Here is an 18225-nt window from a genome sequence, read left to right as displayed (position 1 = left end):
CCTGACCCTGTACCCCAACCCTGCGGGTGCTCTGCCCCGCACGGGCTCCTCCGTCGCCCCCTCTCCTGCCTTCTCGTTGCTGCTCCTCCCCGGGGCACCCCGGGGGGACAAGCCCGCCGGCTCCTCGCTGCGCCCACCCCGAAGCGGGGCAGCCCTGCAGCCCCCCCGACGCCCCCAGCCCCCCCGGCCGGGCTGCAGACCCAGACAGGAGCGTTCCCCGCACCGCCCCATTGCACAGGCACCCCCCCCGGTCTGCCCCTCACCCACCACTGCCCAGAGCCCCCCCGCGCACCCCGATACCCTTCCGCAGGGCCCCCCCTGCTTCCCATGGCACGGCCCCCCGTTGCACATCCCTCACCCCCGACTGCGGGCTCCCCCACTGCACCCCCCCCCCTGCAGTCCCCGTGCCCCCGCCGCACGCCCCTCCATTGCACGGCCCCCGCCCTGCACCCCCCGTGCCCCCCACCTCACCCCCACCGCGCAGCTCCCCGTTACAGACCCCCCTCGGCCCCCACAGCGGGGGACCCCCCCCACCCCCGTTGCACACTCGCCCCCCACTACAACCTCCCTCCCGGGGCACAGCCCCCACCCCGCGCTCCTCGCCCCCCGTTGCTCCCCCATCGCACGCTCTTCGCCCGCCGTCGCGCAGCCCCCGTTGCACGCTCCTCGCCCCCCGGTGCGCAGCGCCCCGGGCGCCCCCCCCCCCTCCTCAGCCCCACAGAGCCGCCGCTACCTGCTCCCGAGGGTCCCGCTTCCATCCCATCCACGCGGGCGCCGCTCCGAGACCGGGGGCCGCGGGCAGGGGCCGGGGCCGGGCAGGGCCGGGCAGGGCCGGGGCCGGTGCTGCACCGCCGCCCGCCGCAGCCGCCTCTCGCCGCGCCCCAGCGCGCAGGCGCCGCCGCCGCCGCCCGGCCCCGCGCCCAACAAAGGCGGCGCCCGACGGCCCCGCCGCCATCTTGGGCCCTTGCGAGGCGGCGCCGACGTCTCGGGGCTGCTCCCGGCGGGCGAGGGGCACCGGGGGTCGGGGGGGGGGGGGCACCGGGGACGGACGGACGGACGGACGGACGGACGGACACACACACACACCGGGGGGGGAGCCGGAGCCGGTGCCTCGGTGCTGCCCGGGAGCACCGCAAGCAGCGAGCGCCCGCGCTGAGGCCTGCCCCCAGCTCCACTGCCAGAGACTTTTTTTCCGTTTTATTTTCCTTTTTTCGCCTCCTTTGGCGCTGCCAGGCCGAGGAGGAGGTGGGGGGGGGAATCGGTTTTCGTATTGGCAGCTTTTTTGTCGTTCCCGGGGTGCTGTGGGCCTCGCTGGGCAGGAGCCCCCCCGTGGCCCCGCTCCACCTGAACCCAGCGAAACCGGGCAGAAGCGTCCCGGTTCTCACCACGTTAGACGTACCAGCAAGCGCTCACGAGTGAAAACACTGGCCCCACGGCACGGCTTTGATAAGAAGGTCAGAAACCCCGGGAGTGTTGTTTGAAGGCAACGCTAAACGAGATGAGGTTTGTCATCCCGGTCCGGATGAATGGAAGAAAGCCGCAGAAATGCAAAGTATTGAAGCGTTTTTGCTTCTTACTGCACAGTCCGCACACAGGAGCGAGCCCGAGGGGCTCCCGCTCTCCCAAGGGACGGCACCGGAGCAGGAGTCGGTGGGCAGCTGTGGTTTTTGAGGCACGTTTGAGGCTGGAAGCGGGCAGGGCTGCAGGCGGCCGAGCACAGGACGGGGAGGTCGAGGCACACGCTCGCTCACAGGGTTTGTGCAGCTCCAGCCCCAGGTTCCCGGGGTTTGATCCGAGTGATCTTTACAGCATTTTCGGAAGAGACCAGGCTAAAGTCATCCTTTGCTTTCGAGCTCCTCAGGCTTGCCTGAGGCTGAGCGATCTCCGTGCCCAAACCCACAGGATCTCCACTGCAAAAAACCAAAAAATGAAAGCCCAGGAGCAGGGGTTTGCTGAAGGCACAGGTTATTTTAAGCAATCCTGTGTCCCGAGTTCATTTCCAGCTGTCATGTTTTGGCCTCCTCCAAAAGCTTTTTCTGTCCTTACCCTCGTATTTTTAGCGAAGTACAGTTGTCTGGAAACAACAAACCCTCACCTGAAATAGAGATGATGAATAAGCAAACAGCTCTTTCATTTATTAATTTGCAACTCTCTAATATAGAATCACTTCTCCAGGCAGATACAGAGTCTCCATTGACACCATATTTTCTCTAGACATTGCTATATAATTTCCGAGAACATTAAAAAAATACGCCCGTTCTGAACATCTCCCCCTGCGGCTGGCACAGGCTCGGAAAACTAAAAGCCCTCCTTTTAGTATCGCTAGAGATGTTATCCACGTATATTTCTATCGCTTTCCAAGCCCTAGCACATCAGAAATAAATATGTTGTGGCAATGACTTCCACAGGTTACACATTGTGTACAAGTTTTAATTAGAAGTTAAATAATTTAAGACATTCGTTTACAGGCAACAGTACCGGTTGCTCACTCTGTACATTGCATTTATTAGACATCAACAAGGAAAAACAGAACATTTGGCACAAGAATGCCAATTTTTTTATTATTATTATTATTTTTGGACACATGAACACAAAATATCCCTGCAGGCTAAAAAAAAAAAAAATAAAATACATTGCAAGTTGTACACGACCAGCATCTTATCGCAACATGGGGCTGCTAACCCACCCATAACAGTTTAGAAAGAGTACCTCGTATTGCTATAGACATACATCCAGTCCAAATTTAATAAAATACAATTTTAAACATTACAAGTCTAACAATATAGAAACAAAAATTACATCGTAAGTCAAAATGAACAAATGCAAACATTTTACGTTGACGTTTCAGCCTCTAGACATAGAAATATGAAAATGCCAATAGCAAGGTATAAGAAAATCTGTAAGTGATATTACAAGATCTTTCCTCCAATGCACAAGGAAGAAACCTTGCAGTTGAAACAGTATTGATACAATGCCCTCCAAACCCTGCCTTCTTAAAATGAAAGCAGAGTTACTCCCTTGCTATTGAGCAAGAAAAATCCTACAGCACATCCACAAAGGTAGTTTGGGGGGTTAGGCGGTGTTAAACACCGGATCTGAACAAAGGCGCCCTGCCCCATCCGAAGAGCAAAGCTGCTGACGGAGGTTAAGTAACTCCGGCGCTTGTGTCTGGAACCAGAGCCGTACCGCGTGAAGCACGTCTGCCTGCACATCACCACCTCCGACGCCCTTTGGATGCGGCTACAGGCACTACGCTAAGCTGTGGTACTTACAACAAGAATAAATAAGCCAGGCTGTTCAAATGTCTGAGACAGGCTAACTAGTGATTGCCAGAGCTTGTTCAGAATTCAGCTGTTCACAAAGCAAGCAGAATTGGTTTGAAAATGGGATTTCTGCCCCCCCCCCCTTTTTTTTTTTAAAATGTCAACCACCCCCTTCCCCAACTCTTTAAACTTTGCTACATTTAAAATCTTTCACACCACATAGCTAAACAGTGGCCAACAGGCTTTATTTATAAAAAGAAAAAAAAACCAAAACCACCCTAAGAACTACATCTACAGAATGCACATCTTCCCATTGATTGACACATGCATAACGATTCAGTCAGGCCCAAGGGGTTAATCCAGATCGTCAAGCCCGACTTCCAGACTTGGACTCAGACCTGTGTAGGACAGCATTGCCGAAACTTCGATCTTACCGTTACCGCCACGCAACGGTCCTGAACTCCAGTGCTCTTCCCCCAAAGCGGCAGCACTGCGCCCTTAGCGGTGTTTTAACACAAGATTGAGTTAAGGTTCTGGCCCGGCGGCCCAGGGCTAGCCGAGGTCTAACAATCCCCGCGGTCTGAGGTTAAATATTCAGTCCAGTCACAGGCAAACAAAGGAGAGGCTCTCGCTTCACTCAATCTGAACTAGGCGTGCTTGGCACTGGACAACTAACTGGTGATAAAATTAAGTATTTCTTATGCACCCTTGATTAAACCAGTCACATTCTTGCCTAGTGCACAAACTCAAAATAGCGATCTTTGATCGCTATAACCTAAAAAGGGTGCTCAGTATCTTTTCAAGGTGCCAAAGTTCTCCATGCGTGTTGGGTCAGTCAGAGTTCATTCTAAAAAGGGGTTTTTTCTATTCTCCCTGAACGAGTACTGAGAAAAGCAGCCATCTAGCTGAAGCAGCGGTCAGTCTCCCACCCACATGTCCTGATTTTATTACACAAGTGAGGTATTCTTTAAAAAAAAATTAAAAAAACTAAAAAGAATTTTTTTTTTTTCAATCTAAACCTGTACACAGTACGTGCCAGCAGCAGAGCTCGCTTCAGTCCCGTTTACAACAGAAATGAAAAAAGTTTAAACTTAATTTAATGAGACGGACTACTTGAAAGAAGGTTATAAAACTGTTTGAAGACTAAGTTCAGTGTACGCTGGTACAACTGAAAAAAACCCCAGCATTTAGAAATGTAAACTTTAATTTATTTACAAGCTTAAAGACTGAAGGAAACAGCATTTCATATTGCTGAAATTTTGAGGGGGCTGGTTCCTAAGCTTTGGAACAGCAGACAACTTAGCAGCAAACCCCACACGAGTATCAGAGACCACAGTGCAATCGTTGGACTTCTCAAACTTCCGTTATCAAAGTAGTGGTGTTGGCTCTACTCAGTTTAGGAATAAGCTTTTAATCTGCGCTAACTCAGGTTAACACTCAGAGGAACCTAGCCTTAACGTACTGTGTTCGTGCATTCCAAGAGTATTCGGTGAAACCAAGCCCCTGTTCTTTATTACACGTTGCAGCTGAAAAAAGCCAAGCAGATTAAAAACCCCTAATTTCTAGGCTGGGACAGAATCAGTATATGAGACTTACATTGGTTAAACATGCTGTTGAATGCAGTTGTGTGTGCAACCTAGATTCCCAGGGGAAAAAAGTTTAAAATGCTGGTACAAGTCCTTAGGTTGCCTGTCACACAATACATTTAGACTGTACAGATTGGCAAGCCTTTCCTACACATAACACCCAGTTTCCAAGCTTATAAAAAATGCTGTAGACAGGACACCAACAGTGAATATAAAACAGTTAAAAATAATTCTTAAAAAAAGCATGGAAGTGCGTCTTTTCTAATTAGTTTCAGAAACTGCCAAATTGTGTGTTCAGAAAACGACACGAGAATGTTGGTTAAACTCATGCACAATCCTCAGCTAGAAAATTACACTGTTGGGGGGCTTAAAAAACAAATATTTATTGCCAAAGTTAAACCTTCTATGAGAAAAAAGTTTTAAAATCACTTAGATTTATCAAACCACACAGCAGCATAAAGTGGGCACTTTTGTAAAAGTTTGCAAAATACCTAAAAGCTAATTTTTTTTTTTGTTGTTTTTATCATTTTTAGAGGGGGAAATGATGGTTCAGTACTTGTTACGATACCATGGCAGTATTATTTGTAACCATTATAATTAAAATCTACTGACAGGCATCACTATCTGGTTATATTACACATTCACAGAACAAGAACCACCTATTTGAACTCGCAGTATAGTGCAATTGCTTTGCAGCCGAAGTCTGCAGAGATTAAAAAGATAATTAGTAAAACTGACAAAAAACTGCAATACCTGTGAAAGTTATGTTTGTTAAAAGGCATTTACAGTAGTGAAGTCTAAAATCTCCGTTAAAAAAATCTATGGCCCCACACAATAGAACAATTACATTTAACTGGAGTAAAACATTTTGCCATAATATGCATACTCACTAAGCAGTGCATGAAGACAGGGGATCAGTCGTCATGATAAACTAATGGGATGAGAAGATAACTTAAAAACGATAGCTAGCAAAATATTCAATAGAAACCTTTCGTGCCAAGTCCTTTAAAAATTTCAGGATGATCGGCCTTTTGCGCTTTGAGGTAAAAATTCAGTCCAATGCATCAGAAAAGACAGTCTATGAATTTCTATTACATAAAACAATGAAACAAATGGCTCAATTGTGTTGGTGCATCAGACATTGCTGTGAAGTACAGATTCAGTGCGACTGTTCAGAGCTGCTGGTAGTGGGCAGTCTGAAATAAACTGGGCCCTAGCTATAGCAGTAGGCATTCAAAACATTTCAGGACTGCATGGGTTGTTGGTTTTGCCTCATCTTCCCAGATGCTCTCAAGCAAAATACATCGTATGCTGAGTATCATGGTGGATCTGCACTGCCTTTGCCAGAGCCTGAGGATCGCGGCCATTGCTCTGTCCTGACACGTGGCTGCCTTCAGCACTGTAAAAACGCAGACACACACAGAGAACCATGAACAACTGGGCCGAGCAGTATATAATTCGGGTCCTTTATCTGGCTACCAAGACGACGAGGCACAGCGCCTTACCTGTCATGATCCTTGTCCACAAGATGGTACCTGGCCCTAAACGCTACCAGCCTGGCATAGTATGCAGGAGCGGGAATGGAGACGGATCGCGTACACCGGACATACGTGTGACACAGCTGATACGTCAGCAGCTGCAGTTCGTCTGCGGTAAAACAGTTGTCGTCCCACAAGACCTGGTAGTGGGAGGGCCGGCTGGTTCCCTGTGGAGAAGAGAGGAGCAGTCAGCTGGAGAGCAGCAACAAGAAGAGAGGTCGTACCTGAAGGCTGTACCTTCTGTCAGTGCACGGAAGAGTACGTGCCAAACGGGCACTGAACTGATGCGACTGTAAGTCTGCCAGGCTATAAACAGAAGCAACATTACTCACTCATCGGGACAACTACAAGGATTTAGTCCCGTAGCCTGAGCACAGCAGAGCTGAAACGTTACCTGAATTCCTGCATGGCTACAGAGGTAAAAGTCAAATTCAGAAGGATGTGTGATCGTGCTGTCCACAGTAGTGCCTGCTGGTACGTTGCCGCTCTTACCCACCTATTGAGGAAAGTTTATTATTAGCCCATGTTTTTTTTTGGAAGTGACCCAAAAATGCCTCTTAAGGTAGGCTCTACTTAGAGCTGTTTGAGCATTTACTGCTCAAAAAGGTGGAAAAATATTAAGGTCATTTACGCAGGAGGAATGAAAATGTTCTCTGTGAGTTCATTTTTAGAAACTTCACCAAATCCAGGTGTGTGTCATCAGAGAAAAACAAAATCCTTGCCAGTACCATTAAAATTGCAGAGTGGGATAAAGCCTACACAAGTAATTCAGGATCTGAAAATGCAGGTTTTCTGAAATAAATTTATTTCATACTCCTGTTTGCACTCACACCCCAGAAATCGGTATTTTTTTAAGCAAACCTGAGATCAAGAACTTTCCTAAAGAAGTTTCCTTAGTTGGCTTGTGGATTTGTGCCATAGGCAAATCTTACAGATGCATCTAGAGACCGAACAGGCAACAAATGGAACAACTAGTTCAGTTTATAGTCAGGAATCCCAGACTACAAAAACCCAGGCTACAGCTCCAGGTACACGAATAGAGGGATATAGAGTACACCTACTCCAAAAGGGGCTGGGAACAAGCTGTTCCATCTGACCGCTTGATCTAGAGCAATAAAAAAGGGGAGGAACTGGTTATTTTGGTAGAGAAAGCCTGTTACTGCACAGAACTGCTACTGCTTGTACAGATTAATTCAGTTTTAGTGGGCAAGATGGATACCACCCCACTGAACCAAACAATCTTACTTCCCTGTTGCCATCACCTCCTTCTTATGTAGTCAACATTACTTGCCCTTTCAGTTTTGTCAGCACAGAATAGTCTGGTGTGATGCCTTTTCTGCACAACAATGTAGGTTATTCCTGGTCTATAATCTTCTTCCAGACTAATACAGGCCTTCCGGATGGCTATCAGTTCTGGCCAAGCTACCTAGAAGTAGAAGATTTAACTATTAGGTGCTGAATTCAGTACATGTAATATTAATTTCATTTTTTCTGTGTACAAATGCCACTTCATAAGGAACGGGATCAGACAGGATAACTGTACATTGTGCTTGCCCAGGAAAACTCAATGAAACTGTTAGTTGTCCCTGTAACAAATGCAATCCACATAAATTTATGTCTTTTCAAGGGCCATTCCCTTTTCACAAGCAACAAGAAATCATTAGACAATACCTGCTTCATCTGTCCTTCTGATACTCCCCCTCTGTAGTAAATGATCCTTGTGGGCTTGAAACGAGTGGATTTGTAAAACTGGATCAATAGTTCTCGCACCATATTAGTCAGGTCCTGTATCACCTCCTGACTGTACAGCAGCTCCTGGGAGGTCTCCTGGCGGGAGGTCTGCACGCGCACCGTAGCACAGTAACGGCTAGGATGGCCATCCATGCTGCCTACCACAGCAGCTATGGAAGGCTTCTTTCCATCCCCGGCAGGAGGGTGAGTGACATCTGCTCCCAAAAAGATCACTGGCTGCTGGAACACCGATGGCCTGTTTAATATGATTAAGGTTTATTCAATAAGAAATAATAACAATAATAATACAAAGAAGGGGAGTGAGGTGAGGAAGGAAAAAGAATTACAGCCGAGGAAGGTATATCCAAACCATTCAACAGAACTAAAACCCTGTCAGAATCTTTAAGGACGAAGTTCTCTGCCTCAAGCTCTTACAGTCCAGAGAGAACAGAAAGTGAAAAGGAAAGGACCGAAGGCAGACAAAGTCACAAGCATTTATCACGAGTCACTCCTCCTCACTCCTTTTCTTTCAATTTGGAAGGAAATACAGTATGCTTAAGGAGGTGGCAAGAGGGAAAAGGTAGACTGAGTGAACCCAAAGGCAGGGAAAAAGCCTTTGCCAGCTTGTTTGCACACACACTGCTGGATGGCTCTAACACTAGAGATGATCCTTGGCACAGGGCTTACTAGGCAGACTCTGAATGCAGAAGCATCCTTCTCTGTCCACTTCAGGCTGCGGGTATTTCTAAAGCACGTAATATTTTGAAAGGTATCATTTTAGTGAACAAAACAAAACGACACCGTTTTGCGTGACAATCCAGACTTCAAGGAGAGCTTTAGATTTAATCTCACCTTTGATGAGGTACAAGCACATTGTTGATTCCTCCAAGCTTTGCATTTATCTTCAGACACAGGTTGGACAGCGTTTGTGGTGAGGTTTTTACCACATTCTTTACCTGAACACACTGAGTGGCCATTCCTAGAAGAGTGTCACCAACCCGCTTTACTTCAGCTGTGATAGAAAAATAAATTAGTGGTTCCATTTACCTGAACAGTCAGTAGTTCCATCTGCTTTCTCGTATTTTTTTTCAGATGTTATCGTAATTCAGATCCTTAGAAGTTCACTGACAAAGGTTCAGTGATTACCTTTGGTAATATACAAGTACTCCAATCGGGCCTGACAAACCCATCTCCAAAACCCCCTTTTAAACGGAACATATTGCCTGCTCGGTCTCCTTCCTACCGCTAAGTGCATAATAAGATGCCCACTTGCTGCACAACTGATTAACACTTTACAGCCTCTTCTCCATACCGTACACGGGCGTCTTTCCAGGCAGAATCACCACAATCAGCTGCAGACCAACATAAGTCAGTTTTAAGTGTTTAAACATGGGCTCCACGCTGTCTGCACCCTGGGCGTATTTGCAGAAACAAGGCTGGCCTTGGATTGGCATCCCTGCATCCTTCGAGATCTTGCGCAGCTGGTCTGTGAAACTCCTGTAAATGAAATATAAATGGATTTGTCCTGGCCTTTTCACTACGTTTCACTTCGCTATTAATTTTATCAACAAGATCTAAGCTATTTCCGCTATTTCACAGCACTTCCAATTTGACACTACAGTAATTATTTTTTAGCGATTCTATCGCTATAAGGAACTCACTAATATGATTCTAATCCTGTTTGAGGAAGTTTCGTAAGCCTCTATTTCTGTAATTTAGGAGTCTTGCAGAAACAAATATACATTTGAGTTGAACATTCTGAGGCAGGTTCCCAAACTAATACTGATGCTCTGGTAGATTTTTACTCATCCACCAAACCTATCTGAGCATTATTGCAACCACGATTTTTGCCAAATATTTCAGTGGTTCACACAACCTCTATCTTTGGGATTCTGCAGAGTAATTTGAATGACAGGAAAAAAACGTGGCATATGTTGCCTGGGAGGCAGTAAAGGTTAAGAAAAAAACTAGTTCAGGTTTTAGAATGAAAGACCATCATCAGTTATTTGTAAAAACAACGGAATACAAGTGGAATGCAGCCTCCAGAGCAGGAAACACAGCCTCAGTGGTAAGGGAATTAATGCTTTTCCTAGCTGGCCAATTAGGTTATGAACTTTGTCATAGTCTCCTCCCAAGTTGTAAATATTTAAGACCCTGCATAACTGTTGTTTCCTCTTTTTACTATTAGATGCGTTACAATCAACTTATACTGCATATCACCTTTCAGAAATAGGAGGAAAATAAACCTTGAAATAGGCATCCTAAACAAACAGGAGAATACTTACTTTAGTAAGTCTTCTCTGCATTGTTTTTGAGGAGCAAAACAGGCAACAGCCCAAACTTTAATCTCAATGCCAGCATAGAACTGTTTCCCTCTCATGTCCCACACACCTTGGTTTGGTGTGGCCACAGTCTTGTTCTAGGTAAAAACCAAAGGCAAATTGAAAATAAAATGCTGCTTTGTTTTGACTATAGCCGAACGGTGCTCATACAAAGGAAGCCTTATGAGAAGATACACAAAACACTTAATGAATATTAACCTTATTAAATAACCACCTCAGGACAAGGTATTTTACAAGGCACGGAAAACTCACCCTGCCTCCATATTGCAGCATTGGTGCTGGCAAAACTCTGCCTGTCAACTCCGTCATTTCATTATGGACAACAATACCAAACTCCTTCAGGTATGGATCAGGGCCACCAACCATACTGTTACTTTTCACCTGGTGACAAGAAAAGTATTTGTGTAACTACACCTAATGCTTCAGGTGGCTCTGTCCTCTTTGCCATGAATAGGCTTTCTACTGAAAAGGATTTGTTTTAAAGAAGTCAGATTTTTTAACTTCTGCAGTTCTTGGTCATTCTGCTTTTCATTACATATGCTACAATGCTTCTGGAAGAGCCATAAGAAGTGACAAACGCAGACTGTTTAGCTGGAAAAAGCACTTACTAGTCTGCTGATTTCTTCCTGTCGGTCCGGTGCAGATCTTGCAGTTGCTTTTATCATAGTCGACGTCTGATTGTCCGTTAGCTTCTTTATACATCTCTGGCCTGCCACTATGTTACACACCTACACAGGAACAGGGAGGGGTGGCGTGATACCGTTTAACAGAGGATATACCGCAGTGCAAGAGAAAGTGAGATTCTTACCTCAAGCGGTAAGTATGTGTGTTTCTGTTCCTGTCCTACTTGGAGACAGGGAAGGTGAGGATATTTTAGCTGCAGACTGTACTTCTGCTTAAAATACTGAGCTACTGTACACTCCATAGCCTGCCCATTTTCCAGCTGCAGAGGAAACCTATAAAGGACATTTGTTCTGGTTAGACTTTTCAAGATTTTTTTTTTTTTAAAAAGGAAAAAATGGTATGGAAAATCTATTCCAGACTAGAAATGCTGGAAACATACATTTTCCTTAGCTACTGGATCTCTTCTTTATGAAAAGATTTTATAGACTATATACCGAATTTTTCATAGCTATTTTAAAAATTACAGCCTTTCATAACTATATTTAAAAGCCAAGATACAGCTTCAGTTTTCCTGTGTTGAAGGAAATAAAGCAGTGGTCTAAACCCACACTATTCCTCTACTCCACTAAGACTAAACATTCTGGTAAAGCCACACAGCTGCTTCACCTCCAGAATCAACTATTCTTACATAAACAATATACTTAGTATATCTAATAGGCTCAAGATTTCACAAATTGTCAGAAAGCGCTTGTATACGTACGTCTGATGACTGGCTGGTCGCCGAGTAACATTGCAAACTCGGTATTTTCTCTTCATCTGGCCACAATGGGTAACCTCTACTTTCAGACCTGAAAACCAAACGCAAAAGTCATCTAAATAAATTCAGGCATAGGAGTCACCTTTGAGAAAGATGAAGGCAAAAAGGAATAGGCCAGCTTCCCAAGTGCCTTGCACATTGTCATTACAACGTAATACAAGCAGGTTTCCAGTATTTTGTTGCAGCAGCTTTAGAACAAGCCTTTACCTCTGATTTCTTTGGTAAACTTGACACGCTGGGAGTCCGTGAGAGGCTTGGTTTGTTCATTGATGTTCTGAATGTCCAAGACCTCGCACATGAACTCAATGATAGGCTGGGCACGATAGAAAGCAGTTGCTGACACTAAGATAAAAGAAGAGGACATTTAATTTAGAAGCAGAAAGAACTCTGTTACGTTAGTGAGACAGAATTTCCTACTTACCATCAATGTTGAGCATCATGTTCCACATGGCAGGCCTGACCGACTGGTGGAAACCAAACCAGACCTCCCTGCCACCACCCAGAGGGTGGTAATAACCTTCAGGGGGGGAGAAAAAGGAGCGACCCACAGGAGTGTACCTGAAAAAAAATAAGAAAATTAACACTTTCATCATTCTTTTCTGGCACACCTTTTAACGTTCATGCCTACAGTGTTTAAAACACATTTCTACAGTACGTTAGAACTGTTAGAGCTAACTTATGGCAAGCATACAAAGCCTTTACTGACAGTGCAGTTGGAAAGGCTATAGCAAATTCCCATTAGAAACATGACCAGCAGATACAAGTCCTGAGTTCAGATCAGATTTCCCTATTCTAGTGCAAATTTGTAAGGCAGGCGTTGAATTACACAACTGCATCCCTCATCCCTTCTCCCGTAGGAACGTGTAATAGCAGTAGAATAGCAGCAAGTAATAACTAATGCAAACGTTAAGACAGATACAAGATTAAGCCAGGCAGGAAGGCACCAAAAGTACCCACCTCATGGAGGGAAGGTGCCGTGTGATTACGTCAAGCGCCTGTACAGAATCTTCAGGAACTTCATTCAAGTGCCCTGCCAGAGCTTCCAGCAGCAACTGAAGGCTGACGACTGACACCCACTGAATGGACACTTTAAATGTCTGGTCCTTCCCCTCTCCTGGAAGTGTCACCTCCATATCCACCTGACACAGTCAGAGCAGAATGAAGCACAAGCTTTTGTTATGGATTGCGGACTATCACAACACTAAGCAACGTTACGTTTTTCTCCTAGGTATCTTCTGAATCTATATTTTTGATGATTAGTTTGTGTAATTCTCTTAAAATATTACAATCGGTTTCCTCAGGATTTTGAAAGCTTGTAATTTATTCATGTGTGAAACTGCACTGAGGTATCTTTAAGTGTAAATTTTAAGCAGTAATTAGTGTGGTGAGCACTGTGACTCATTTTTTTTTTTAAGTCAGCCAATTAATAGCAAGATGTCTTTGTGAACCAAATGGGAAGGCAAGAAAACCTTTTGGTCAAAAAGAAGACTCACTGGGAAACTAAATCTCAGAGTTCTAGCACAGTACTCGAGATTATTCTCACACACCGTGAGCCCAAAGGGTAAATGTGAACTCATCCTACGTATTCCTCATGGCACTGTACCAGCAATAACCAGATCTCCGGGGAGAAGAGTAGATGGGGGTTAAGTTTTGTATCAGGACTGGTTAATATAGATTGCAATCTGTTAGAGCCAGGGTTCTGGCGAGCACGGCCCAGAACACGAAGGGCCAGTGCAGCTGATCTAGTTGTTCTTATGGAACAGGAGGACGTGTATCAACAGTGCAGCCAAACGAAACCAGCGTATTTGTCATCTACAACTACTTTATCATTTAGCAACAGAACAAGGGTTAGAACAGAGAAAAGGGAAGTTTCTATCAGGGTGAAAAAAAAAGTCTACTTGCAACTGAAAGAGCACAACATATTAGCTCACACTATCACGGACAAATTCTCCAACTGCAGAGCTGGGACTCAGAAACTTCAGTAAAACACCAGTAAGTTCCTAGAGATCCCTGACTGGCACTGCCTGTCACTACCAAGACTATACTACTATGTGCGACAGCATTTTGGGTTTACGTCAATAAAGGAACACTTTTCAAATGACACTGTAACAGTTTTCCCACAGAAACTAAAAACTGTTTACAGTAACACTTACTCTGTCCCGGCCAATAGGTAATGGGTGTGCAGTATACATGTTCCGTTTCCCATCGTATCCAGGCTGCCGATCACCAAATATTTGCATCTTGAAGTGTCTCACCATAGTATCCACCACCTCTCTACAGAGGGATTTATCGAGTTAGGTTGAAGAACAGAAAATCCAGCAATGGGCTGATACCATTTAAAATTCCTTTTCCACATTTTCTTAAATGAGTAAGGTACGAGAAACAACAATGCACCGGAGTATACCCAAGTCAACACCAGGAGTTTTAAAAGTCACCTCCAGTTTAAGACCCCCAAGTTTCAGCATACAGGTGTCTATACGCAAGGCAGGTATCCGTACTGTCAGCAGAGATACGGTCAAAACAGGCAGTGGAATCTGGGGAGCTGTTCAAACACAGGAGCAAATACAACCATCTACCTTGGGATTAGTGGGGTGCTCTGGGGCTCAATTCTACTGACAAAGCATCCACGTGTGGACCCTAAAACGTTGGCGTCAATCTGCAAGCTGAATTCCCTCCCCTCAGCTGCTAACACATGTTTGTATAACAGACCGTGGAACAATTATCAGGGACATTCACTTGTAGACCGTAAAATAAAAACAGCTGTAGTTCAACGCTTAGTACATTTCCTAGAACCTTCCAGATTACAGGCCAATTGCAAAACATCTTAATAAAAATAAGAAGATTATATTATAGTTCACTGAAAAGCAACTGCTAACCATAGTACAAACATAAACTGGCCTTTAGCAGATGAAGAATTTCTCGGATGTACAGTTTTCTTAAATTGAGGCATATACACTTTTTAATTTTTTTTATTAAACAACTCATACCTGTTCACTCTTCGGGGGCGTTTTTCTGGTTTGATATCTACATCATAGTGATAAACATCAATCTTAGGGATCTGAACCTGAAAATGATTGGCTAGGAGGCGGATGGGTTTCCCAACAGTTCCCAGGCCTGGGCGACGGGGTGGCTGGAAAAGGCTTGCCGGGGGCCCTAGGGAAGTCAAATAAATATGTATGAGATGTAATTGATCATTCAGCGCAGTATCCTTTCAGGTGTACTTTAGCTGACACTCTGACAGGGCAGAAAGAAATCTTAAGTAGCTTTCTGAGGTTGCAAATGGAGGTGTTCCAAGTGGCTCAGCCTTCCAGCTGCTCGGAACTTCCAGGTAAAAAACCGTGTTCCCTAAAGCATATATAGGTTAGTGCCATAATTCATTCTCAAAATTTTAGTGACATTTATTCACAACTGTGGTTATGAACTTCACAGAGTCCTGAGATGGAATGCAACCATTTACATATTATGTATTTTTATGTAATATAAAGATAAATATATTCCTACCATCATTTCTAGAACTAGCCAGTAGCCACACAAGCCACATTTTTTCATTGTTTTCACTATAGGCTTAAAGTTCAGACGTTAACGATTGTCACTCTTGGCATACTTAGGACATACATCCCCAATTTTTATTTGAAAATTGGTGTTATCTGGAAATGGGTAAGGGATATTTTTATTTTAAACTAAATTAAAAACATATTTCCATACTGGATCTAAGCTAAAACAGTTTTGTCGTTTCCTTTACATCATGAACACGTCACTTTTGTTAATAGTGAAATACTTTTCCCCTAGTGCACAATTTCAGCCAATTTAAAATTCCACGGCGAAGAAAGGAGTGAAGAAAGATTTAGGCTTTCTTCTAAAAAGAAGAGTAAGGGAGAAAGCATAAAGACAGGTATAGACTCCTAACAGATGTGGAGAAGATAATTTATTTGGACAAAAGTAAGAGCTTCAGGAACAGTTCTAAGGAAGAAATTATTAGAGGCTTGAAAAAGTACTCACACACAAGCTAGTCACTAGTTAAGTCTTTAGTTAACTACCTCAAAGTGTTAAGATCTGAGATACCGTGTTAACAAGATTAAACAGACTTTTTAAAAAATCTATCACAGCCTCAGTTGACGTTGCACATAAAGCAAATTGAATTAGTATATTTTGATGGGTTTTGTCTGTATCTGCCAGTGCTTAGTGTGATCAAAGTTTCTTCCCTCTGTTGTAGAGTAGCAAAGGAGAGGGGGGAAAAAGTGTTACAATACAAGAAGGAAATAATAAACCACTCATAAAACTTAGGGCAAATTTAGTATCATAAGACTATGTCAACCTGCCCGTATCCATTTAAGTCAAAGGCTCACAGTTTATACCAGGAGGGAAGAGAGGTAGATAAGCTGTGGGAGGATGAAACTCACATTCCAATGGCTACTACATTACCAATTAAAATTACCGAACTGAGGACACTAACCCCAGAGTATTTTTAAGCAGAAGTAACACTTAGAGCATGTAAGCAGCTGTAGCCCACTCGACACGTCAGCGCCCCAAAGCTGCAGTAGCAGGGTGGCTGCCGGGGCCACAGACATCCCACACGACACATCACCGGCTCTGCACCCGCTTGACTAATTGCGATCCCTCCAGGAGCTCGCAACGCCGTAGTTAAACCGGTTGTGGGGTACAGTTAGTACTTTAAAAAACTACAGCTGTCTTGACAAGCATGAATCATCAAGGGCAATCAAAGTTTACTGCGCTTATTTGGATACTAGAGAGATGATCCATTAATCCCGTGCTAATTAGTCTGAAGTAAGTGCAGGCACTGACCTCCTGCAAGAGATTAAATGACAACTATATTTACCCATTTTCCTCCCTCGGTATTGACAAGTTCTGTAAACAGGCATGGCAATGCTGACCTCAGTCGGTTTTGATCAAAGGAGATAAAACTTGCATCTCCTCCTTTCTAAAGTTATTTCTCAAAGGATTCCAGAGAATAAGCTAAAAACTGTTTTCCCATTTGAAGCCAGGCTGCCCTGCAGTTCACACTTATTTTATCAGGATTTTTACCTGATCAGCCTGACTAGTGTTATATGCACTGTTAAGTCTTTTAATTTCTTCTACTTTGTGTCGATTATGTACTAAGCACCCTCAATCAAGTTACTTCAGGCAGGAAGCAGTTTTACAAATCTAAAAGAGGATCTACTTCTACAGTGGGAAGTCAGAGAGGACACGCTACATCATATATCCATACAGCAGACGCTCCAAGTCAGCCCTCCACTAACTTAAAATCTGGATTCTTCTGGAATTGCACCTTTTTGTCAATAAACATTTCCTGCTGCATCAAAATTAACACTGCTTCGATTATACCTATAGTTTGAAGGGGAACTTGATGGATAAGATGCACAGACCACTTAGGTCAAGAAATACATGTTGCAGACATTTGATAGAAGAATAATCATGGAATAAAACACAAGTAGGAAAATGTCACATGCAAAATACCACCAATATTTAACCAAAGTTTGTTAAAAAAAAATAAAAACCAATGTCCGTATTTTCAGAAGGTACCCCCTTAAACTCTTAACAATGGCTCAATGTCAAAAATAAAACTTATTATTGTACAGCTTGCAGGACTCACGTGCAGGGAGCACGTTACCGTGTACACCTAGAGACCTACGTGTGTTTCCCTATCTCCTTGCTATCGCTATTCCACTCACAAGCCAGAGCCCAGCCAGAGCCAAGCCTGGCCGCACTCGAGGCCACGTCCTATTTACTCTCGGGAGGGGAAGTCACCCGATAGCCCAGGCAGAAAACTTCCACCGCAGTTAGCAACCTGTTCAGCAGGAGCTGCAAGGGCACATGCAAACCTCCTCGGAAAGTTTAGCGACCTGCTGCAGTTCCTCTCCAAAGGAAAGCGCCCGGCGGCTGACAAGACGCCTCCGAGCCCGCTCGCGTGTCAGCCCGCCGCCGGAGGCCTGCTCTGGGGTCACCAGCGGCCCCGGGGCCCGCCGGGCCCGGCCTGCGGCACAGACCGGACCACCCGCCCCAGGCCGCGGCGGCTGCCGGCCCGGCCCGGCCCGGCCGCGAACGCCCGAGGATGGCGGGGGCAGCCCCCGCCGGGGCCGGCCGGGCCCGCGGCCTCCTTCCCCCCGGGCTGACACGGCCCGCCGGGCCCCGGAGCCGGGTCAGCGCGGCGCCGGGGCCCGCGCCTTACAGGGCCGGCGCTTGACCGCGACCCGCCAGGCCGCCGCCGGCCGAGCCCCCGCGCCGCGGGCCGCCCCCCTCCGCGCCCCCGCGGCTCTCACCGGGTCCCAGCGCTTCCATGGCGGCGGCGGCGGCCTCGCTGCGGTC

General features: G+C 45.5%; 2 protein-coding genes across 2 annotated transcripts in view; both read right to left on the bottom strand.

Moving 5' to 3' along the window:
* Positions 1-770, bottom strand: part of LOC127025198 (protein argonaute-1) — a 28463-nt gene extending 27693 nt beyond the window's left edge. Inside the window, exon 1 of the mRNA XM_050910063.1 lies at positions 734-770. Coding sequence (XP_050766020.1) covers positions 734-758 — 25 coding nt within the window. The 5' untranslated portion in view covers positions 759-770. The remainder of the gene's footprint in view (positions 1-733) is intronic.
* A 2666-nt stretch (positions 771-3436) lies between these two features.
* On the bottom strand, positions 3437-18225 carry LOC127025197 (protein argonaute-4). Its single transcript, XM_050910062.1, has 18 exons — positions 18180-18225; positions 14889-15054; positions 14055-14175; positions 12859-13040; positions 12323-12459; positions 12109-12243; positions 11845-11932; positions 11269-11416; positions 11069-11188; positions 10713-10841; positions 10404-10537; positions 9431-9615; positions 8971-9130; positions 8059-8374; positions 7679-7813; positions 6782-6883; positions 6355-6554; positions 3437-6248 (listed from the first exon to the last, which is right to left on the bottom strand). The coding sequence occupies exons 1-18, from the start codon at positions 18196-18198 to the stop codon at positions 6140-6142; spliced, it is 2586 nt and encodes an 861-aa protein (XP_050766019.1). The 5' UTR covers positions 18199-18225; the 3' UTR covers positions 3437-6139.

The sequence above is a fragment of the Gymnogyps californianus genome, chromosome 22 (assembly GCF_018139145.2).
Source record: "Gymnogyps californianus isolate 813 chromosome 22, ASM1813914v2, whole genome shotgun sequence".
NCBI lineage: Eukaryota > Metazoa > Chordata > Aves > Accipitriformes > Cathartidae > Gymnogyps > Gymnogyps californianus.
Note: the sequence above shows the minus strand (reverse complement) of the source record. Positions and strands in the feature narration are given on the sequence as shown.

Coding starts and splice junctions, on each gene's coding strand:
- LOC127025197 (XM_050910062.1), bottom strand. Junction 11,417..11,844: donor CGACCAGCCAGTCATCAGAC/GTACGTATACAA, acceptor TGTCCTTTATAG/GTTTCCTCTGCAGCTGGAAA. Junction 6,884..7,678: donor GTGCTGACAAAACTGAAAGG/GCAAGTAATGTT, acceptor TTTCCTCAATAG/GTGGGTAAGAGCGGCAACGT.